General features: G+C 46.6%; 2 protein-coding genes across 2 annotated transcripts; one reads left to right on the plus strand and one right to left on the minus strand.

Annotated features, from left to right (window-relative positions):
• Positions 1-795: 795 nt before the first annotated feature.
• On the plus strand, positions 796-1,762 carry LOC119267419 (glycine-rich cell wall structural protein-like). The gene is made up of 2 exons (XM_037548806.1): positions 796-1,215; positions 1,295-1,762. The coding sequence occupies exons 1-2, from the start codon at positions 882-884 to the stop codon at positions 1,402-1,404; spliced, it is 444 nt and encodes a 147-aa protein (XP_037404703.1). The 5' UTR covers positions 796-881; the 3' UTR covers positions 1,405-1,762.
• Positions 1,763-10,612: 8,850 nt separating this feature from the next.
• LOC119271335 (protein REVEILLE 8-like) lies at positions 10,613-12,639 on the minus strand. Its single transcript, XM_037553202.1, has 8 exons — positions 12,501-12,639; positions 12,348-12,405; positions 12,027-12,258; positions 11,813-11,914; positions 11,585-11,716; positions 11,376-11,497; positions 11,195-11,254; positions 10,613-11,055 (listed from the first exon to the last, which is right to left on the minus strand). Exons 1-8 carry the CDS (start codon positions 12,635-12,637, stop codon positions 11,002-11,004), a joined length of 897 nt encoding a protein of 298 aa, XP_037409099.1. The 5' UTR covers positions 12,638-12,639; the 3' UTR covers positions 10,613-11,001.
• Between the last annotated feature and the right edge of the window lie 11,040 nt (positions 12,640-23,679).

Below are 23,679 nucleotides of genomic sequence, written 5' to 3' on the forward strand. Positions count from 1 at the left end.
GGCTCCTTTTTTTTGAGTTTTGTTTTCTGATTTTGTGTTTTTTTTCTTTTATTTATTTTCTTTACTATTTATTTAGTTTAGGGCATTTAAGTATTTTCTAAACATGTGCTTTATTCACTATAATTACCTATGTAATATTTGGCACAGTCCGAACATTTTTGTTTTCATGTTTTTAAACTTTGTTGTTGGCCATATTTTGAATTTGAATGTTAAACCAATTTTGAATTAACGTAGATTATCAACACTGGCCGAGGTGACGTAGCATCATTTTCAGAGGGTTATTGTAACTTAATTATTCGGGCGTCACACCAATCTTACGCACGCAATTTCCTGATGTTAAGCCGAAGTTCTTTGAAGACGATCTCCGATCCTTGAGTTGATCAAAAGGCTCACACACGCACGGAGAGTATGGCGCAACGTGCACCAACGGCCGTTCGTCGTGCCAGATGTCCCCGTGGCACTGCACCCATGCATATGATGATATGAACCGTCAAATAATACAGCAAAATAGAATCTTAGTTGCCTTTAACTCCTGGCACGCAGACAGAGAGCATAAGAATCTGACCTTATCGTCCACCACACTGACCTAACCTGACCCGACCTGCCGCGCGCCGGAGAAGGCGCCGGAAGAAGAATATCATATCATCAGTGCAGGTGTGCAGATTCGGCGGCCGGCCCGTCGACCTGCGTATATGCGATCGGTCTGTCGACCTGCGTATATGCGATCGGTCTGTCGACACACGTCCAAAGGGGCAGCGGAACAAGCGAGTATAAAAGGGTATGCAGGCCTCGACACACTGAGCAGATCAACAAGCGAGGCCAAGCAACGCATACCACTGCTTCACTTACTCGATCGGCCAAAGCAAGCAAGTGAGGTGATCATGGGCGGCGGGCACGACATGCACGGCGGACACAACGGCGGCGTGAAGGGCTTCGTGTCCAGCCTCGTCGGCGGCGGCAAAAGCCACGGGTACGGCGGCCAGGGGCACGGCTGCGACCAGGGCTACGGCAGCCACGGGCAGCAGCAGCAGCACGGGTACGGCGGCCACGTGCAGCAGCACGGCTACGGCGGCCATGGGCAGCAGCAGGGGTACGGCGGCCACGGGCAGCACGGGTACCCTCCGCCCGCCGCCGCGGCTTGCCCCCCGTACGGCGGCTACCCGGCGCAAGGCTACGCGCCGGCGGCTTACCCCGCGCAGCCCGCGCCACACCACGGTACGTGACTAATTAACCGAACACCCTGCATGCATGCATGACGAGCGGTGCTTGTGATAACCGTTTGTGAGCGTTGCAGGTGGGCACATGGGATCGTACCACACCGGGCACGGCGGCGGGCACGGGCACGGCTACTCCGGCGGGAAGCACATGGGCGGCGGGAAGCACGGCGGCAGGAAGTGGAAGTGAAGTGGCCGATAGCTGCCGCCGGTCGGTCGCCCGCGCGCTCACGTACGCACCTGCTGCGTGCCTTAGCTAAGTATAACCGTACCATGGATGCTCCGTATGTATACGTACGTAAATAAAGGGCAACGTACGCGCCACGCGCGTGTGCGTACGTTAGCTTATCGCCTGAGCTCGTGGTTCTGTGTAGTGATGCTGTGAGTGTGGTGTGTGTGACGACCCAGTACAAAATAAAGCCTACAGCTCGTACTATATGTACCGAGCAATACTGTTGCACCGTGTCATGTGTCGTGTATATGATCCGAGTGTACTACAGTCTACAGCTCACAAACAAAATAAATGCTGCCTGCTAAAATTCTGTTTAGTTTCAATAAGTCACCTGACTTAAAACTAGTGACTTATAAGTCATGCCTATTTGGTTGTCATCTGACTTATAAGTCACCTGACCATACCTTTTCATCATATTTTTTAATGTAAAGATGATGGGACCCATGCAAAAGAATGTGACTTATAAGTTTTAAGTTGGGGTGGAGCAACTTATGACTTATAAGTTGAGGTGACTTATAAGTTGGGTTCGTTTGGCAAAATAAATTACTTTTTCACTTTTCGAATTATAAGTTGGTGATTTATTTGAAACCAAACAGGGCCTAAATCAGCGATAAGTAATATAAAACGGAGTGACTACTGTCTTATGTATGTACGGATAGGATGATGTGAAACTTCCCTAACTTTTTCTTTCAATCAGGCAAGCCCTTTTCCATTAATTTCTCCACGGAAAGAACATTGTATCTTACAGAATTACACAGCCTGAGAGAAAAACTGGCTAAGGGTATCTTCAATGGCGATCCGTAAATTTCCTCCCATATACATTCGCGGACGGGGACCAAACTACGGACATGGATGCGGGAGGCCGCCATCCAACACTAACCGGTAACCGCATACATTACAAGCTCTTTTTCAACAAACTGGATAAATTCATGCAAACTCGATCGGGTTTCATATAAACATGACGGATTTTATACAAACCGGACGAAATGATTACATTTTGATCATATTTTCAACTTAAAACGAAACAAGAGTCTACAACCGGCGTTGGTGGATATCCATTCCGACGACATGATGGGGCACTCGGTACAACAGCCTTTTCATGTCTTCCTAGGAAGACATGATAGAAAACCCGTTGGAGCACTCGGTACAACAACCTTTTTTCCGAAAAGGAGGATGACCCCCGGTCTCTGTATCTGGGCGATGCATGCAATAATTTTATTAATTATTTATAAAGACATTACAAAGTAATACGACAGTAAATCTAAAGCCACCATCTTGGCAACATCTGTCGGTACTCCTATCCTTTTGTTGAAGGGGTGCCAAAAGTCCGAGCGAATACCAAACAGACCTTACACCAAAGCCTACCATCTAAAACTGGAGGCCCCAACCAAGCCATTTCCCGAGTCTGGGCACACACCGGTCCGGCGCACTGGCCGCCGCCGTCATCTTCGACCGATCCATCTTCAGAGCAGGTGCTGGCGCATCGACGCCCCCACGGCGTCAGGCAACGCCTCCTCCCTACGCGCGTCCATCATCATGCATCTGTCGCTGAGACCTTGCAGCACCACGCCACCAAGACTCCACGACGTCGATGCGTCACATGAAACGCCGCTCAACAATTGAAACCGTCCATTGGTCCCTCGAGACAATGCACACCTCCAAGGATCACGCCTTCAAGGGAGAACGACACAAGAGCGTCGCCGTCATCCGATCGTTTGATCTAGGGTTTTCTCCGGAGGTAGCGGAGGGAGTCTCGAGCTTCAACTCGATGATGTCTTCAAGAAGTAGACGACATAGAAATTGCGGCCATCGTTAGCTTTACCACGGGGCGGAAACCTTATCTTTACCTATATATATATATATATATATTATATATTATACTAATAAAGCGGCTATCGCTTCTGGTCGTCCGTCATTGAAATTACCCTTCAAGGTGGTAAAAATTACCCACCAATGCCACCCGTAAGTGGAAAACGATTCAAGTTTTGGGACTAAAAATCGCCACCTCATTCGCTGATTTATAGGGGCGCGACGAATAGAAGTGGCAGAACAACAAGCAGCAGGGTGGTTGGCCGATCGTTCCTTCACCGAGGAGGGCAGGGTTCGATCCCCAGCTTGCACAAATTTAATCCTTCTTTTCTCATCCATGTATGCGTTCATGGGCCGGCCCATGGCTTTACTCCCCTGTTTCTTCTCATTTTACTTATTTGTCTTTTCTGTTTTCTTTCTTTTTTAAATTAATTCGGGTTTTAATATTCTTAAAGCTGCGAGTTTAAAAAAAAATGTTTGAAAAATCATAAAATATATGCGAATTTAGAAAATCATAAATTTTTTGCAGATTCAAAAAATGTTGGTGGTTTTGCAAAACTGTTCGCAAAGTTGTACAAAAATCACAATTTGGAAAACTGGTTGGGAAATAAAATCATGTTCATGATTTTGAAAAAATGATCATGTATTCAAAACATATTCGGGAATCCGAAAAACAATTCCATGGCATTTTAGAAAATGTTCACAAAAATAAAAATAAAACATTTGATTTTTAAAAATTTGTTCCCAAATCTAAAAATATCATCAATTCAAAAAATGGTTGTTGAGTCAAAAAATGTTAATGAGTTTGAAACCGGTTCATACATCTAAATTTTTTTGTAATCAAAACTAATGTTCATGATGTTTTTTGAGAAAATAAAAAATTTCAAAAAAAATGTTTGTCGATTTGGAAAATTGTTCATTGATTCAAAAGTATTTTATGTCTAGAATTCGATTAGTTTTTGGAAAGTCTTTATATATCTTGGTGTTGAGAGTAGTTCGTGGTATGAGATTTATTTTTAAAGTTTTAAACGTTCCCTTGTGCAACATAATGACAAGTGTGGCATGCACTGGCAAACTCATAACTTTGGGATTTACCGCGTCGAATGCATTGTGATCACGTGCACATCGCGACCATCATCGGCTAGGATGAGGACATAAAATGACAACATGGTGAGCCACTGTGTTAAAATAGAATACACTCATATATCAGGATATTATGTCATACTCCCTCTGTTCCGAATTACTTGCCACAGAAATAGATGTATCTAAAACTAAAAAATTTCTAAATACATCCATTTCTATGACAAGTAATTCCGAACGGAGGGAGTACTTATTTTGTTAGCCATAATTTTTTGTCTCCCGTTGCAACGCACGGGCATATTTGCTATAACGCCAAAGTACAGATAATCTACAACACCATAGCAGAGTCCACACAAGGGCGGACACACCAAAAGTACAACAAGAAATCTCGAAAACTAAACAACCAGTTTACAACAAACCGTAAGCCAGACCTAAAATGAACCCACCAGGGGAACAACTTGAAGAGGAACCACAGAACTTCAAGAATCCACAATGCGAAGAACACCATATCGCGCGCCCTGGCGGGCAAACACTTTTGCAGTCTGCATCACCTTTTGAAGTAGAAAATGTTGTGTGCACGACGAAGTCTGCACCACAGCTGCACGAAGGCTAATCCAGCCGTTTGCTGCACTTTTTTGATTTGCATGGACGAGCTGATATGCTTTGTCAGGCAGAGATCGTCCGTTGCGCGTCGTCTGTATAGCAGCTCTCGTGCACCCTCCATAGCCTCATAAGCTTCAATCTTCAAAAGCCTTGCCCAAACATAAGAAAAGAACATGCAGCAAAAACAATCTCGAGTGGAGTTCTAACAACAGAGCATCAAAGGTTACTTTATTCCAGATAGTCCAAGGCCCCCAACATATGGCAGCAATACATAACATATAAAATTTCCCCGCCCAGGCAGAAAATGATATAGCCAAGAAAAAAGATGATTGGCATCAACTCTTTTATAAAAAGAGCAATTAGGATTCCTCGGCCACTGACGCATTTTCATATTAGTTAAGACAACATTTTGGAATGACCACCACATTTTTTTTTATCATGAGGTATCGGATCCTCCCAAATCAACTTATTATTTGAGCCAGAGATGTTTCGCTCAAACTATATACACCCCCAAGGCCGACCCATGTGGGGGCTGGGCGCTCCTTTTTTAAAAAATATATCTTCTTTTCTGTTATTTTTACTTTGAGAATTGTTCATCAATCTTAAATTCAAAAAAGAACGTTCGGGATCTCAAAAAACTGTTCAAGGTTTTTTGAAATTTCAATAAATGTCCATGAAATCAAAATATTTTCATGAAATCAGAAAATGTACATGAATTTCAAAAAAATGTTCATCAACTCAAAATAATTTTCCAGATCCAAAAATGTTCACGAATTCAGAAAATGTACATGCATTTAAAAGAATGTGTGTGAATTAACAAAACTATATGTGAATTTCAAAATTGTTTATAATTCAAAAATGTTCATGAATTTATAAAATATTCGTTGATTCAAAAACATGCTCACGAATTCAGAAAATGTTCAGGAATTTGAAAATTGTTGCAAAAGTTGTTCACAAATTCAGAAAATATTCATGAATTTCAAAAAATGTTTGCAAATTATAAAAATGTTTACGAGATTAAAAAATAAAAAAGGAAAATGAAAATGGAAGGATAAGGAGAAAAAGTAAAAAATAGCAAAAAGAGGAAAAGTAAAAAGAAAGTGAAAACAGAGAAAAAACGGTTCGAAAAATTTCTAGAACCTTCCCAAAAGCGGTGGAAGAAAAAACCAGCAAGCAGCCTGCCCCGCCCTACTCCCCCAACCCAGAAAAGTGTGGATGAGCACGCGGTGGTTCACGGTAGGCCGCTAGATAACGATCTATTCGTGGATTAGGACCTGCGTGAAATCACCAATTAAGAAGTACTTTTTGCAAATGTTAACCTGGAAGTTTTTTATTCGTAGATTCATTTATTCAAAACATTTTATCTATTAAACCATGCGTCCAAATCTCGAACCATTTTCATCATTGGATTTCTTGCCTCGAAATCTTGAAAACTATCTCATGTTGATAGGTTTCGATGAAATTTTTTTGACAAAAGAAACCGAATCAGGAGCAAGTTTTCTCCCTCTTCAAAAAGTTGTGTCTCGCGCAGAAGCAAATCTATGTGCCTTTAGGAGAACCAAATTTGTGCCTCTCGCAGCAAAAAAAAATCACGTTTTTTATTTCCAAGAGGCACAACGCTGAAGCAAATCCGTGCTTACACAACAACAACAACAACAACAAAGCCTTTAGTCCCAAGCAAGTTGGGGTAGGCTAGAGGTGAAACCCATAAGATCTCGCAACCAACTCATGGCTCTGGCACATGGATAGCAAGCTTCCACGCACCCCTGTCCATAGCTAGCTCTTTGTCGATATTCCAATCCTTCAGGTCTCTCTTGACGGACTCCTCCCATGTCAAAATCGGTCGCCCCCGCCCTCTCTTGATATTCTCCGCACGCTTTAGCCGTCCGCTATGCACTGGAGCTTCTGGAGGCCTGCGCTGAATATGCCCAAACCATCTCAAACGATGTTGGACAAGCTTCTCCTCAATTGGTGCTACCCCAACTCTATCTCGTATATCATCATTCCGGACTCGATCCTTCCTCATGTGGCCACACATCCATCTCAACATACGCATCTCCGCCACACCTAACTGTTGAACATGTCGCCTTTTAGTCAGCCAACACTCCGCGCCATACAACATTGCGGGTCGAACCGCCGTCCTGTAGAACTTGCCTTTTAGCTTTTGTGGCACTCTCTTGTCACAGAGAATGCCAGAAGCTTGGCGCCACTTCATCCATCCGGCTTTGATTCGATGGTTCACATCTTCATCAATACCCCCATCCTCCTGCAACATTGATCCCAAATACCGAAAGGTGTCCTTCCGAGGTACCACCTGGCCATCAAGGCTAACCTCCTCCTCCTCACAGCTAGTAGTACTGAAACCGCACATCATGTACTCGGTTTTAGTTCTACTAAGCCTAAACCCTTTCGATTCCAAGGTTTGTCTCCATAACTCTAACTTCCTATTTACCCCCGTCCGACTATCGTCAACGAGCACCACATCATCCGCAAAGAGCATACACCATGGGATATCTCTTTGTATACCCCTTGTGACCTCATCCATCACCAATGCAAAAAGATAAGGGCTCAAAGCTGACCCCTGATGCAGTCCTATCTTAATCGGGAAGTCATTGGTGTCGACATCACTTGTTCGAACACTTGTCACAACATTATTGTACATGTCCTTGATGAGGGTAATGTACTTTGCTGGGACTTTGTGTTTCTTCAAGGCCCACCACATGACATTCCGCGGTATCTTATCATAGGCCTTCTCCAAGTCAATGAACACCATATGCAAGTCCTTCTTATGCTCCCTATATCTCTCCATAAGTTGTCGTACCAAGAAAATGGCTTCCATGGTCGACCTCCCAGGCATGAAACCAAATTGATTTTTGGTCACGCTTGTCATTCTTCTTAAGCGGTGCTCAATGACTCTCTCCCATAGCTTCATTGTATGGCTCATCAGCTTAATTCCACGGTAATTAGTACAACTCTGAACATCTCCCTTGTTCTTGAAGATTGGTACTAATATACTCCGTCTCCATTTTTCTGGCATCTTGTTTGCCCGAAAAATGAGGTTGAAAAGCTTGGTTAGCCATACTATCGCTATGTCCCCGAGACCTTTCCACACCTCAATGGGGATACAATCAGGGCCCATCGCCTTGCCTCCTTTCATCCTTTTTAAAGCCTCCTTCACCTCAGACTCCTGGATGCGCCGCATAAAACGCATGCTGGTCTCATCAAAGGAGTCATTCAGTTCAATGGTAGAACTCTCATTCTCCCCATTGAACAGCTTGTCGAAGTACTCCCGCCATCTATGCTTAATCTCTTCGTCCTTCACCAAGAGTTGGCCTGCTCCGTCCTTGATGCATTTGACTTGGCCAATATCCCTCGTCTTCCTCTCCCGGATCTTAGCCATCTTATAGATGTCCCTTTCACCTTCCTTCGTGCCTAACCGTTGGTAGAGGTCCTCATATGCCCGACCCCTTGCTTCACCAACAGCTCGCTTTGCGGCCTTCTTCGCCATCTTGTACTTCTCTATGTTGTCTGCACTCCTATCCAGGCATAGGCGTCTGAAGCAATCTTTCTTCTCTTTAAGCGCCGTCTGGACATCATCATTCCACCACCAGGTATCCTTATCTTCGCTTCTCCTTCCCCTGGACACTCCAAACTCCTCCGAGGCCACCTTACGAATGCAAGTCGCCATCTTCATCCACACATTGTCCGCATCCCCTCCTTCCTCCCAAGGGCCCTCCTTAAATACCCTCTCCTTAAACACCTGAGCTACCTCCCCCTTGAGCTTCCACCACTTCGTTCTAGCGACCTTGGCACGCTTACCCCGCTGGACACGAATCCGAAAGCGGAAGTCAGCAACCACCAGCTTATGCTGGGGTACAACACTCTCCAGGTATCACCTTACAGTCTAGGCACGCACGCCTATCTTCTCTTCTCGAGAGGATGAAATCAATCTGGCTAGAGTGTTGGCCACTACTAAAAGTCACCAGATGTGATTCTCTCTTTCTAAAGAGGGTGTTAGCTACAATCATGTTGTAGGCTAGAGCAAAGCTTAAGACATCTTCTCCTTCTTGATTCCTGATGCCATAGCCAAAGCCCCCATGCGCCCCTTCAAAACCTGTGTTAGATGTACCCACGTGGCCATTGAGGTCTCCTCCTATGAAGAGCTTCTCACCAATCGGTACACTCCTAACCATGTCTTCCAAGCCTTCCCAGAACTCCCTCTTGGTGTTCTCATTGTGGCCTACTTGCGGGGCATATGCACTGATAACATTGAGAACCAAGTCCTCAGCTACCAGCTTGACCAGGATAATTCGGTCCCCACGTCTCCTGATAACATTGAGAACCAAATCCGTGCTTACACGAGAAGTAAATCTGTGTCTCTCGCGGAAGGAAAAAAACTTTTTTTTTCTTTTCCGAGAGGAACGACTATGCCTCTCGCGAAAGCAAATTCGTGCCTCCATGAGAAGTAAATCTGTGCCTCTCATGGAAGGAAAAAAGAAAACATATTTTTTCCTTTTTCGAGAATCATAATTGTGCCTCTTGCGGAAGCAAATCCATACCTACACGAGAAGTAAATATGTGTCTCTCATGGAAGAAAAGAACACATTTTTTTCTGAGAGGAACGACTGTGCCTCTCTTGTAAGCAAATTCGTGCCTCCACGAGAAGTAAATCCGTGCCTCTCATGGAAGAAAAAAAGAAAAGATATTTTTTTCTTTTTCCAAGAGGCACGACTATGCCTCTCGCGGAAACAAATTCATGCCTACACGAGAACTAAATCTGTATCTCATGAAAGAAAATAAAACACATTTTTTTCGTTTCCGAGAGGAACGACTGTGTGCCTCTCGCGGAAGCAAATTCGTACCTCCATGAAAAGTAAATTTGTGTCTCTCATGGAAAAAATACATATCTTTTCCTTTTTTTTGAAAGAAAAAATATGTATTTTTTTCTCTCATGGAAAGAAAAAAATACATATTTTTTTCTTTTTTTACTTAAAAAAATATGTTTCACGACTGTGCCTCTCGCGGAAGCAAATTCATGCCTCCACGAGAAGTCAGTTTGTCCCACTCGTGGAAGGAAGAAAAACGCGGTTTTCCCTTTTCGGAGAGGCATGACTGTGCCTCTCATGGAAGCAAATCTGTACCTCTTATATTTTTTTTAAACGCGTTTTAGTGCTCAAGAGTAACCCTTGCGGGGGCTCCTCAAGGAGTACTCCTTGATTAGTTGCTCCTGGAGCTGCGGGAAAAGAGCAAGCTTATCAGGATCAACCAGTAAGCTCATTAAGGCCCCTGGCATTATTCAGTCCGAGATGAAACTTCCCTAACTTATTCGGCCCAGCAAATAAACTGTGCCCACAAAAATAAACCCCCCATTTCAAGAGCCAAGCCCAACCCGCTTCAGATCTTCCGGAGTGTGCTAAAAAAGTCCTCCACAGAGCACACCCTGCTACAAAAAATCTCCACAGAGCACACGCTGGACTGCACACGTACGGCTAGCCAAGCGCGGCAGACAAACACAAGTTCGACGTGAGAATCATGCGCATCCCCGGTGTTTTTCCTTGCCAACATGGCAGGACATCCAACTCCGATGGCTCGAGACAGAGCAGGTCCAGGCACGGAGCCTTGCCAAACGCCAAGCCAAAATTATAGAGAGAAATTCCTATATTTCCTATCATCAGTAAAAGACATTTCTCCAAGCTGAGCACATCACATGCAAGTACAAGCACGCTACAACGACCAGTGGGCACATCACACACACACACACACACACACACACACACACACACACAAATTCAGTGCTACGACTAGGCAGTCTGAACTCTGAACGAATGCTAATCTCAGTCCTGTATCCAAAATCTTCGAAACAACCATTCTTAATAGACTACATCTGTATGTCATATCTCTCTGGCCGACCAATATCCATTCTATATTTCTATTCCAACCTCCCATATCTGGTCTTTCTTCAGTGGAACTTTCTTTCTCCGTTGCCATCCATGTCACCTGTACCTCCTTTCTCGTTTAGTTTTCTCCTTTCAGGTTGCACGCACGCACGCACGCACGCACGCTCTATAGCTGGCCAGACAGGCCTCGCCCGGGGTCATACCTCGACAGCAGCCGCCTCTGTCCAAACACCACAGAACAAGCACCAACAGATGGATGTCAATTGCCATTGTACATGGTAAGTTGGTAACTGAATCAGTTACCTTCAGTAGTGCAATTTTCAGAGAACGGATGGAGAGTTCAGAGAAGGGACACTCACGATGGGCTCAAACTGAGGCGCTGTCAGGTTGGTCTCGAGGTTCCTTAGCACCAGCAGGATCTGCACGGCGTGACAGATCTTTCTTAATCAGAATGGTTGTTCATATGAGGAGCAGAGCAGGGGAGACTGAATATTGCGAATGGTCATACTGAAGAAAAGTAACTGGAAGTAAAGCACTGACCGTCTTCACAGTGATCCCATCCATGTCCTTGAGTTTCTGCAGGTGGGCTTCGATGCGGCACGGCGTGGCCGGGTCGAATATGTCGCCGATGAACCGGTATACCCGCGCGAAATGCATGTCGTCTGCAAGAGCGGCACCAGGAAATGGAAATAGGATTCAGTTCAGAAAGAATAAACTTGGCCATTGTGAAGCAAAGAAGACTTGCTTACCAGGGGACAAGGGAAGTGGAATCGTCTCATCCTCTGCATCGGCGATCGCCGACGCTTCGCCTGTGCTGCCCGTGCCAGTCCAGTCCATGCCCGTATCGTCGAAGCTCGGCGCCCCCATGAATGAGCTGCCACCTAAGTAAATATGAAAGCGAAGTTATGATGATTATGGTGTTTTCGTTGCAACTCTGTGCGTGCGCGTGTAGAAATGGAAAAGGTTCAGAAGGATACCTGGATGTGTTGCTGCGGCTGGTTGAGTCTGGCTCCCTGCACCTCCATGGCTCACCCAGGCAGAGCTGCCTGAACTGCAAGCCCAGTCCAAGTTCTGCATGTCTGAACAACACACAGAGCACACCGCCATGTTAGATTAGTTAAGAAGCACAGTGATCAGAAAGTTCAGAACTCTGAGCCCAGAAAGCGGAGAACGGGAGGCAGAGTCACTTGCCATTGGACGCAGGAAGAACTCCCTGTCCCGGATAGGTCCAGCCGACGGGACCCTGAACAGCACCGGACGGACAATGTTGCGGCTGTCCGTGCAGCACTGCCGTCCCGTCGGCCGGCGAGATCTGCTGCTGCGACATGGCGAGCCTGCGGCTCGGGTGCTGTGGCGGCGGCAGCCCGGCGGCGAGGCCCAGCCTCTGGACCTTGAGGAAGTACTTCTGGGCGTGGCTGCGTATCTGCAGTGCACAATGTTCCATTTCATTTCACAGTCGAACCGTCAGAACGCAAGTGTAATTTGCAAGATGGACAGTGAACTTGGGGCTACCTGCACCGCGGTCTTGGTGCGGACGTGCTCCTCGATCTTCCTCCAGTCGCGGCCGAACCTGGAAAACCGCATGAAATGGTCAGCAGATTCAGCGGAGGATTCGGAGTTCCAGACTTACTAGCCTGTTCAGAAACGCAGAGGACAGTCAGTCACCTGAGCAGGGCGTCGAGGAAGCGCTCGTGCTCCTCGGGGCACCACCGCTCCCTGGGCCTGGTGATGGTGTAGGGCTTCCTCGCCTTCTTCCCCGGCGACGACGACGTTCCCTCGCCGCCTCCTCCCCTCTCCGCCATGATCCACCGGACCAACAAGCTAGCTAGCTAGGTCCCCTGTGCTGCTCGTCGCTCTCGATGCCCAAGCTAGCGCGACACCCGCTACGTCTATATATAGACTCCGCCACGCACGGACGCGGCCCCGCGTAAACCCATCTGTCCTCCGGGTGTTGGGAGCTGTGCTGCCATGATGAGAGGCGAGGCTGGGTCACTCGAACTCGCCAGAGAATTAGGCCGGCCGGCGAGGGAGCGCGTGCGTACAGTTGGCGCTTGCATGGATGTGGCGAGGCTGGCCGCTAGGCCGAGGCGGCCGCCCCGGGTTGGTGCAAGCCCCGTGCCGGCCGGACCGCGACGTGTGCTCCCTCGGCGGTGTGGCGGGGAGGAACAGGAACGTGCGCGCGCCGGTGGCAGCGCGTACGGAGGCGCTCATCTCCCTCGGGTTCTTTCCGTTCCGGGGCGGCGAGTCGGCAGGCACATGCTAGGTTTTCGCCGCGCGCGAGGGGGGCAGGCGATCGACACGGTTCGGTGCGAAGTCCACGAGGCGATCGAAAGAGTTGATCCGGCGACGTGGCCTCTTCCTCGCCTTCCGTCCTCCCTCCTCCCTCATCGGCCGGGTCTAACAGAGCTCAGCCTAGCTTAGATGGTTAGATTTCTTGTACGTATATACTCCCTCCGTTTCAAATTATTTGTCGTGATTTCAGTTCAAATTACTGTACAAGCATATTTGATTGATTGTACCGCGTGAAAAAAGGATTGTGCTAAAGCATGTCTACATTGCGTCGTGTCTGGGTTTACCGTGCTGGTCGGACAAGCACGCGCTTATTCCTGCGGTGTCACGCCAAGCTCGATCGAGTCGGCGAAGATATACCTCGAGTCATTTCGACCGGTGCAACCAGGCCTTGTCTCTTCAACGCGTCCCTCGAGCCGCGGTAAATGTTTAGGTACGAGGGGTCCCATCATCATCCCCTGGATAAAGCTAGCTACGTGCCAGAAAGGGTTTTTGTTTTTGGCGCCAAGCCGAGGCAGAGAGGTGATAGAGCTGATGAACTGGTACACACGTACTTGCGTTTACGTGACATGTCATGATCAGAGTATCCCGGGATGGAACAGCACGTCTTACACGTTGTCGATCGAGTTTGGCCGGCAAATCAATATAGCTCATGTGTTCGTCGTGACGGCCGTGCGGCGAGCCGGGGTTTAGGGCACGTGCACGTTTCTGTTGAGCACGTACGTTTGGGTAAGGAATGGTTTGAGCAGGATTAGTATCGCTCGCATCACGCACATGTTTCTGCTGCTGTATAGAGTGTACGCCAAATGGCAGCAAGATATGCATGCATGCAATGCAAACAAGAACGGAGGATTGTTAAGTCATTGTGAGTTTTAAGTTTTTTAGGCCTCATGGTGACTCGTGCGCTTTGGCGCTGACGACGGTTTGACGCCTGCGGGCGCATCTTCGTGTCTGGGGTTTCCGGTGAAGATCTTTGCTCGTTGTGGACTCCGCAGCGGCGGCACTATGCGATGTTCTCCCTCCTGAGAGCATTGTTCTCCCTACTAGAAATATTATGTCACCGGCGCACTTTAAGTTAACAAGTTAGAGCATCTCCAACGGCTGTGCCAAAAGACGCGCGCGCGGTAAATTGAGACTTTAGCGTACGCGGGATGTTTTCGCGCACTCCAACGGTGACGGGAAACTAGCGCGCGCGAAAAAAGGCGGCAGCTCTCGCGCTATTTTTGGCGCACCGCTTCCGGCGCGCCTTTAAATTGCGGCGCTCGCCACGCGGCTATTCCACACCTCCTCTTCCTCTTCCGCTGCCACACGCGCCTCCCCCGCTTACTCGTTGCTTCCTCGCCGCTCCAGCGCCCCGCCACCGGCGCGCTACCATGCCGCCGCGCCGCCGAAGAGCGTCGGGCTACCGCGGCGTCCGTCAGTACCCCAATGGCTCGTACTACGCCGAGATCCGGTCCGACGATGTCCGGCTCGGCCTCGGCACCTTCCAGACTGCGCACGAGGCCGCCCGCGCGTACGGCGCGGTGGCGTGGCGCCTAGACAGGCCGCTCGCGCAGATGAACCTTCAGGACGTCCACACGCGCCAGCAGGCGCAGGACGTAGCCCCTCCGCCTCGTCTTATCACGGACCAGGACCGTGCGGAGCACGCTCGGCGGTAGCGCCGCCTCTTCATCGCCGAGGAGGACGATCGGGCCATGGCGGAGTGGCGCCGGCGCCACCCGGAGGACGCCACTGACGAGCAAGCCTACTGAGCGAAGTAGACGGCAAAGCGCCGCGAGGAACGGTTGGACAGGCGTCGGCGGAAGGCCCTGGCGTTATCGCAGTGCGATATCGTTAAAAATGGTGGATAGTCGATCTTTACGGATAATGATCCTCGTTAGGACGACATGTGGCTCGATACCTCGGATCAGACGAGCGAGGATGACAATGATGACGACTGGGAGTAGGTTGTAGTTGCATTGCACTATCTAGTAGTTTTTTTATGTCGTTGGACCGTAGTTTTATCTATCTATGCTGTGAAACTATGTAAAATATCTATGTATCCTTTTTTATCTATGAATTTTTATTTAGTATCGTTTTTATGTTGGCCATGTATTAAAAAATATTAATCTTGCATTTAAAAAAAGTATCAGGCATTTGGAAAATGTTAAATGAGTATAGAAAAAATGTGCCCATGTATTAGAAAAATGTTAATCAAGCACTTGAAAATGTTAAAATGTGTATAATTTTTTTGAACACATATTAAAAAAATGTTAATCCACTATTTGAAAAATACATACTAATCAAGCATTTGGAACATGTTAAAAATGTGTATATAAAAAAGTGGACCGTGTATTTAAAAATTGGTAAACATGTATTTAAAAAATATTGAACATATATTAGAAAGACATTCTCGACGTATGCCAAAAATAGAATGAAAACCAAAAGAGACAAAGGAGAACACAAAAACCATAGAAAATCAAAAAAGAGACGAAGAAAACCAAAGAAAAAAGAAAAACAGAAGTAACAAGTGCAAAGGAAAGGAAAACGGTGAGTACCTATAAAGAAAGAAAGGAAAACAAAAGAACTTTTGAAAAGCAAGAAAGAAAGAAAACTGAAGAAAAATGAGAAAGAAACAAAAAACTGAAATAACCATGAAGGAAACAAAGAAAACTCAAAGAAAAAAACCAAAAAAATGAAGTACAATAACGAAACAAAGAAATCAAAAGAAAACTGGACAAGAAGTAAGAAAACCAAACAAGAAACAAAAGAAAACAGGGCAAACACATCAGCAAACAGACGCGTGCGCCAGGAAAGCTTTAGGCGAGACGATGGCTAGTCTAGTCACAAGACATAATAGCATTCGCACATACCCCCTCCAGCGAACACACTTTAGAAAGGCTGGCCTATGTAAACGTTCATTTCAACTGGTTTTGTGAAGCTTCTAGATTTTTTTTAAGACAATCCCACGAAGCTTTATTAAGACGTCATAATGTTTACATGAACGAAAAAAAGGTTTCCGGGGTGCCCTAACCAAACATGGCGGTCCACCCCTAACTTCAGAGCGTGCTTCGCGAGATTGTGAGCCTCGAAATTTGAGCTACTAAACTCATGGACAAAGTTACAAATAATAAAAGACCTACTAGACTCTATTATTTCATGTACTATCGCACCATAGCTTGCCAAACACTGTTGCTTGATGTCGTCCACCACCACCTTGCAATCAGAAGCAACATGTATTTTTTGTTCATGAAGATCTTGAGCTAGAGCCAGAGCCTCTCGAACTGCCATCGCCTCCAGTGTCGTGGGATCACCAATTCCGCTGAAACCGATTGCCGAGGCCCTCCAAAAGAGACCGTTCTGATCCCGGCAAACTGCAGCTACAACACCCCTTCCCTGATTACCTCTTTTCGCCGCATCAACATTAATTTTTGCTAGACTCGCCGGAGGGCGAAGCCACTGTGTTGGCCTAGAAGTAGGTTGGACAGTTGCCGCCCTTCCCGATTGTCGGTGTCAAAACCGGCGGATCTCGGGTAGGGGGTCCCGAACTGTGCGTCTAAGGCGGATGGTAACAGGAGGCAGGGGACACGATGTTTTACCCAGGTTCGGACCCTCTTGATAGAGGTAAAACCCTACGTCCTGCTTGATTAATATTGATGATATGGGTAGTACAAGAGTAGATCTACCACGAGATCGGAGAGGCTAAACCCTAGAAGCTAGCCTATGGTATGATTGTATCTATCTGATTTATCGACTAGCCTGGCCTCGGTTTATATAATGCACCAAAGGCCTAGGATAACAAGAGTCCTAGCCGAATACGCCGATGGGGAGGAGTCCTTGTCTTGATCACCGAGTCTTATAGAATCTTCCATGTATGCGGCAGCTGTCCGAACTGGCCCATGAGTATACGGCCATGGGGGTCCTCGGCCCAATCTAACAGATCAGGAGATGACGTGGTGAGTACCCCCTAGTCCAGGACACCGTCAGTAGCCCCCTGAACCGGTCTTCAAGTTAGGGACGCTCTTCGATTCTTCCGAACTATTCTTCATCTTCGGTCGTCGGTCTTGAAAACTGGTTCGACAAATCTTCTCATCTTCGATCTTGAGGATCGCCGAAATGCATTCAACGAGTTTATACGTCGGGTATCCGAGGAGCCCCTGTCAGTTTCCGGCCTTTATCAATGCCTTGTTATTTTTATGCCACACCTCAGGTTTGAAATTGTTCCCGGGCGGCAGCGTCCTCTTGCGTCCGAGCTCCAACGCCGGACTGCATTCGAGGTATCTTTTGCAGCCAAGCACCAACACCGGACCGCTTCCGAGCTCTAACGCCGGAATGTATCCGAGCTCCAACACCAGACTATGTATCCAAGCTCCAACGCCAGACTGTATCCGAGCTCCAACGCTGGACTGTATCCGAGGTGTTGTAAATCACCTTGGTTCAAAGAAGTTTGAAGGAGTTTAGCCGAGCTTAATGCCGGAAATGCCCTCTATGGAGCCAGCCACTAGTGCCCAAGCTTTATGCCGGACTGCTTCCAAGGTGGTGCACCACCCCGAATGTGGGCCGATTTTTGTCAATATTTTTGATTGGTGCAATTTATTCTCTGCCGAGATATATAGCCAGTAGCCCTCAAGGTGTGTATCGGTTTAAAACCCGAGATGCACCTGAAGGATGACGTAAGACCGCTAATCCCAGTAGCCGCTGAGACTCATGTTGATTTGTAAATCGGCCTGAGGATCAAGTCCTAGCTCGGCAGGATACTTCGGGACACAAAAAGCGGCGTGCTCAGTCCTCGAGACTCAGGTTGGGTGCGGCCGACCAACCTGAGGATCAAAATCTCCTCGGAAATTGTATTGCACTTAAAATTTTCTGCATTGGATAGGCAATGCAGTAGCCCCCGAGACACTGGTCGGGTGGCAACACCAGATCAGGGGATCGATGTGCCCCTTTAATATTTGTAAATAATAAGTCCGAAACTCAGTAGCCCCCGAGCCTTAATGCGGGCACGGGTGATCGAATTAAGGATCAATATCCATAGTAAAATTACAAATTATGTGTAATGACTCTATGTATCCAAGTACTTTATGTCATTAATGCTCGGATCCGCATTGTACAAAACTTTGTTGACCGACCATCGGCTTCCACCTCCTCGGCCAGTAGCCGAGGAGTGTTTGTCCTACTTTATAAAGCCTTTATGAGGGCAATGATTTACGACAAACAAGGCAATCTGGCCATACGGTTTTATAAACAAAGGTACGCAGAGAGATGTGTTATATTACTGTTTAACATAAGAAATGTCTTCCAAAGAAAATAGTCCCGCTATCGGTTCCATTCTTTGGGTTGTCATGCTAAGCATGATCATGAAACCTCAGCTCTAATGTAAGAGCAAAATATTGAGAATTTAGTTTGGGAGGCTAGTTACTAGCCCCAGGTAGTGTTCGGCGACAGTCGAGGTCAAGCCGTAAACACTTCGGCCATTGTTCTGAATGGCTCGTCATTTAACACAGTCATCGGATCGCTGACCAGTTTACGCTTATTGTGACCGTCAGTTTTCGGCTTTCTCCACTGAGGTGCTTAACCATGTAAGCTGGAAGCACAATCGCAGTGGTTCTCCCTTTGCACGCCTAGCCGAACAAAGCGGAACGTAGGAAGCAAGTGCAGGAGCCGGGCAACCCAACTATTGACTGAAGACACAATTCAAAACCGATGCATATATAGCAATATCCGAGAATGTTTTTGCCGAATCTCTAAAGGTGTCCGGCGTTGCACTGCAAGACTTGTGCTGAAAAGACACGAATAGTTTAAAAGTGCCAAAAGCTTGGAAAACCAAAAAACGTCAGTAAAAACATGACGTCCGAACAAAATCAAGTGTTCGGTGCCAATCCGAAAATTGGTCTTAGAAAAAAAGAGTGCTTCTGTCGTGCTTTAACATGACACATCCTATCTCAAGACTCCAAGCGGGTCAGCCTACGGCTTCAACCTCCTATCCCGAAGGCGGAGTACTTCTCATTAGGCCAGTTTAGCAAACTAAACTCTAGCGGCTTTGAGAGAGAAATTAGGCTCCCCGGCTAGTGACCACACACTCGTGTCAAAAAAAGGAGTGATGAATAATAATAGTAATAAAAACTTTGCAACAACTACGAAGAAGAACACTTATTATAAAACGACTCATATAAATTTAAGAGCCCCCAAATGACTTGGGTAAAAGAATTTTATGTATAATGATTGTATGTACCGAAGTACTTATATCATATCTTTGTTCAACCAAACTTTAAACGCGTCTTAACCGACCGTCGGCTTCTCCCTCTTCGGTCAGAGACCGAAAAGTGTTATGTACTCCACCTGTCGAGAATATCGACAGTGTTTCTGATAACCAGACAACCGGGCCATAAGGCTATAACAGACAAAGCGCGCTCAGGGAACTTATGCTATATTACAGACGAAGTGTAAGAAGCATCTTCGAAGAAAATAGTACCCCCACCGATACCTTTCTTCGGTGCTCGTTATTGCTATGAGACTTGTGCAATAGATTTTTTGTACTCATGAGTTCCGTTGTGTGCCGACCATGATTGAAAACAATAAGAGCGCTAGCTTTCGGCTTCACCCAGTCTGAGGTCAGAGCTCGGAGGACCCGGTCGTGACAATCGCAGAGGTGCTCCCTTTACTCCCTAGCCGAACAATCGGAAACGTAGGGGTAAGCACAAGAGCCAGGCAACCCAGCTTGCAAATCGCTTAAGTCAATATGGTGCATATTGTGGCGTAATACACGAACAAGGAACGAAGCCGTACAAGTATACTCATATGCAAGAGGAAAAACTTCATAAAGGAAGCCCCCAAATAAACGGGGTATTTGAATTTGTGCGTCACAAACAAAGTTTGGACAAGGAAATTTTTTACAAGCAACTTTTTTCCAAAAAAGTATAATGCTTGGCCGAACCGAACAGAAGTTATTTTTTTAAAAAACTTTGAGCATGAAGGCAACTTAGCTGGTTAATGTGTTCGGTATTGATGACACCGCCCGAGCTTGATGCGGGAAAATGTTCCATCCCCCAAGTCGGTCCCGAGGTGGCGGAGCAAAGAGCTCGGCACTCCAAAGTGGTGACATAGCACGGTAAATGCAGGCCGGCAGAGTGATGCCGAAGTCCTCGGCATGGGGTAATGAAGTGTTGACGAAGCCCCCCGTCGAGCCGAGGTGACGTGGTATGTAAGTATGTCGAGTTGATGATACTGCCCAACCCGGATCATTTTCCTGTGCATAAAAAATAGTGCAAACCGGAGATAATAGTAATAATAATAATAATTGAAAAATCGTTGCATAATGAATAATTTATGCAAAGTGAGTAATAAAAGAAATATGGCCTGACGCCGAAGTCGATGTCGATGCAGGGCATCGGCGTGATGCGGTAAAGGTGTGGCAAAACCTGAATTCACAGGTCGGTCCGAGTTCTGGATGCGGCGTTCGCCGGACTATATACGGAAACTGACCGAACCACCATGCGGCCTCGTTAATGCGGCCACCATTTGAGAGACCCGCGTTCATATGATGGACAAACCAGAGTAATAATTCCTTGGAAAAAATGAACCCAAACAAGCAAAAATACTAGGATTAATAGCACCTGGTTTATTTGTTGTAGTAATCCGAAGAAAGATGATTCCCAAAATTGGGACTCAATCCACACACCCATTGCCTGATGGGCAATAAAGCGATGGTATGGCGATGCTGGCAAAGGTTGGCTCCCCGAGGCAAAGCCCTCGGTCCAACTAACGTGACGGAGCTGGTTGGCTAGTGACGCCGAAGTCTCCGGAGTAGGTTGATGAAGAGATGGCAAAGCCCCCGGTCCAGCCGAGATGTCGAAGCCTCGATGTTAGCCGATGAGTTGAAGTAGGTCGGCGTGATGGACACCAGCTTGAAGAAGCAATAGTGCGGCCCTGCCGACGCAGGTCGTGACGTGGTCGATGCCGACTTGATGAAGTGGCCGTGCGGCGATGCCGGTATGCCCGCTCCGTGTAATCCGTGGGGCGGCGATGTTGGTGATGATTTATACTTCGCGATGCCGGACTCTTGTTTGGTTTGCCGAGATGATGATCCGAAGAAGTTGAACTCGGCTCAACAAAGTGACGACGTGTCTAACGCATGTCGGCAGCCTTGGAGCAATATCGCCGGACTGGTTTGACACCAGCATGATGATGAAGGCGACCTCAGGGGAGGCTTAAAAATTTACGGGCACGTGTTTAAAAACAACGCACAATACCCTAGAAGAGAATTCCTCTAAAAAGGTTGTCCAATGTCACGTTCATAAAGAAACATGAATTCGGGTCGGATCCGTATTCGTGCAGAAAACGGATCCGAAAATTGATCCACTCATCGGAAGGTTCCCGGAGTTTGAACCGTCGGATCGAGCTGAAATTTGGAGGGGTGGTAGATATGGGAATTCCACGGTAGATGAACGGTTGGATCTTCCAAAGGACCTTCGAGCTAGGCTCTGGAGACCACGCCCTAAACTCGTCCAGATTCCCGTCCAGATTTGACAGGGCTCCGGTATATTATAGATTGTCGGAGATTCCTCCATCGGAACTCGACGAAATTTTGCATGGCTGTCTGCACAATTCCACCAAAGGGATCGTCAAAGCGATGCTCTAAGAGGTGGTGGCAGCGGATACAAGTTTGCTGTTCGGAAAAACAGCACGGTCGCCCGAGGGCAATATTGACGTTGAGCCCCCGAGCTCCATGGATGATTCCTCCATGATCTTGGTAGAGATCGGAGTTGATGTTGATGAAGGCCCTCGTCCGAACATGACGATCGGGGATGGAGCATGGTCCTCGGTCGAGCCAAGGTGACCAGTCGAGCCGGCGACGAAGATGCCGGCATCGCAGTTGACCTGCAGACGAGCCATCGATCCTTTTACTGATCACACAGCGGAACTCTCAATGAAAGCACCAATGTCGGTGTCAAAACCGGTGGATCTCGGGTAGGGGGTCCCGAACTGTGCGTCTAAGGTGGATGATAACAGGAGGCAGGGGACACGATGTTTTACCAAGGTTCGGGCCCTCTTGATGGAGGTAAAACCCTACATCCTGCTTGATTAATATTGATGATATGTGTAGTACAAGAGTAGATTTACCACGAGATCGGAGAGGCTAAACCCTAGAAGCTAGCCTATGGTATGATTGTATCTATCTGATCTATCGACTAGCCTGGCCTCGGTTTACATAATGCACCAGAGGCCTAGGATAACAAGAGTCCTAGACGAATACGCTGGTGGGGAGGAGTCCTTGTCTTGATCACCAAGTCTTATAGAATCTTTCATGTATGCGGCAGCTGTCCGAACTGGCCCATGAGTATACGGCCATGGGGGTCCTCGGTCCGATCTAACAGATCGGGAGATGACGTGGTGAGTACCCCCTAGTCCAGGACACCGTCACCGATGTTTCAACATTCTTGAGATCATTCAGGCACGAGACAATGAACTGATGAGTAGACATTGGGCTAGTGAATATATCTTCGTAGATCGCCTTTCTTCTTGCTCGCCACACGGCCCAAAGTGATATGATTAGCTTCACAAAAGCTGCGTGATCACAAAAGCTACGAGACAATGAATTGATGAGTAGACATTGGGCTAGTGAAGCTTCTAGATGGTTTTTCTTTTTCTGTGTTCTTACTCGGTTTTGTCCTTTGTTCTTCTTTTTTTGTTCAATTTTCTTATTAGTTTTTGAGTTTTCTTCAAAAATACTTCAAATATGTGAACATTTTAAAATTTTAAGAATATTTGTTTACATTCATGTTTACTTTTTACAAAAATGAACATTCTTCACAATTGGTGGATATTTTTAAAATTCATGGAGATTTTTATATTTATGAATATTTTTTAAAATTTGTAAATTATATTTCAAGTTTCTGAACAAATTTTTATAAAATTCAAGTACATGTTGAAACTTCACAAACTTTTTCAATTAATGAAAATTTTTAAGTCACAAACATTTTGAAAATTCATGAACATTTCAAATCTATTACTCCCTCTAATCCATATTAAATAGAGACAATTTTTGTAACCGGCAGGTGTAGTGTTTTTCTTTCACAAAAGTGAACTAGAAAAAACACGAGCGAGTGTACCGAACGGATAGAGTGACTACTATTCGGCTCGGCATGGGAGCGCTCCTGCTCTAATTCGTCCCTGGTGCCGAATAGGACTTCCCCTGTGGGAGCAACTAAAGAAGGAGTGCTCCTTCGGGGAGCAACTAGTTAACGAGCGCTCCTTCGGGAGCCTCGCAATGATCAGCGCCACTTGGCGCACTCTCAGTCATTCGCTACGTGTCGCGTTTTTTTCGGATTTTTTTTCTTTTTTTTCTACGCATTTTCGGCCTTTTAAACGGTTTTTTTGGTTTTTTTGATGTTTTGGTTTTCCCCCAGTCTTTCTTAGCTTTTTGATAAAAAAAAATTCAATTTTTTTTCTTTTTGCGCGAAAAAACGCGTTTTTTTCCTTTTGCGAAAGTCACGGTTTTTCTTCCGCGAGAGGCACGGTTATGCTTTAGCGAGAGTCACGGCCGTGCCTTCGGAAACGAAAAAAAACGCGTTTTTTG

This window comes from Triticum dicoccoides, chromosome 3A (assembly GCF_002162155.2).
Source record: "Triticum dicoccoides isolate Atlit2015 ecotype Zavitan chromosome 3A, WEW_v2.0, whole genome shotgun sequence".
NCBI lineage: Eukaryota > Viridiplantae > Streptophyta > Magnoliopsida > Poales > Poaceae > Triticum > Triticum dicoccoides.

Excerpts from the sequence above, each read along its gene's own strand:
- LOC119271335 (XM_037553202.1), bottom strand. The coding sequence starts at position 12,637 with ATGGCGGAGAGGGGAGGAGGCGGCGAGGGAACGTCGTCGTCGCCGGGG. Across the intron at positions 12,406-12,500 it reads TTCCTCGACGCCCTGCTCAG|GTTCGGCCGCGACTGGAGGA; the intron begins GTGACTGACTGT and ends GCGGTTTTCCAG. Across the intron at positions 11,915-12,026 it reads AGTTCTTCCTGCGTCCAATG|ACATGCAGAACTTGGACTGG; the intron begins GCAAGTGACTCT and ends TGTGTTGTTCAG.
- LOC119267419 (XM_037548806.1), top strand. The coding sequence starts at position 882 with ATGGGCGGCGGGCACGACATGCACGGCGGACACAACGGCGGCGTGAAG. Across the intron at positions 1,216-1,294 it reads GCAGCCCGCGCCACACCACG|GTGGGCACATGGGATCGTAC; the intron begins GTACGTGACTAA and ends TGAGCGTTGCAG.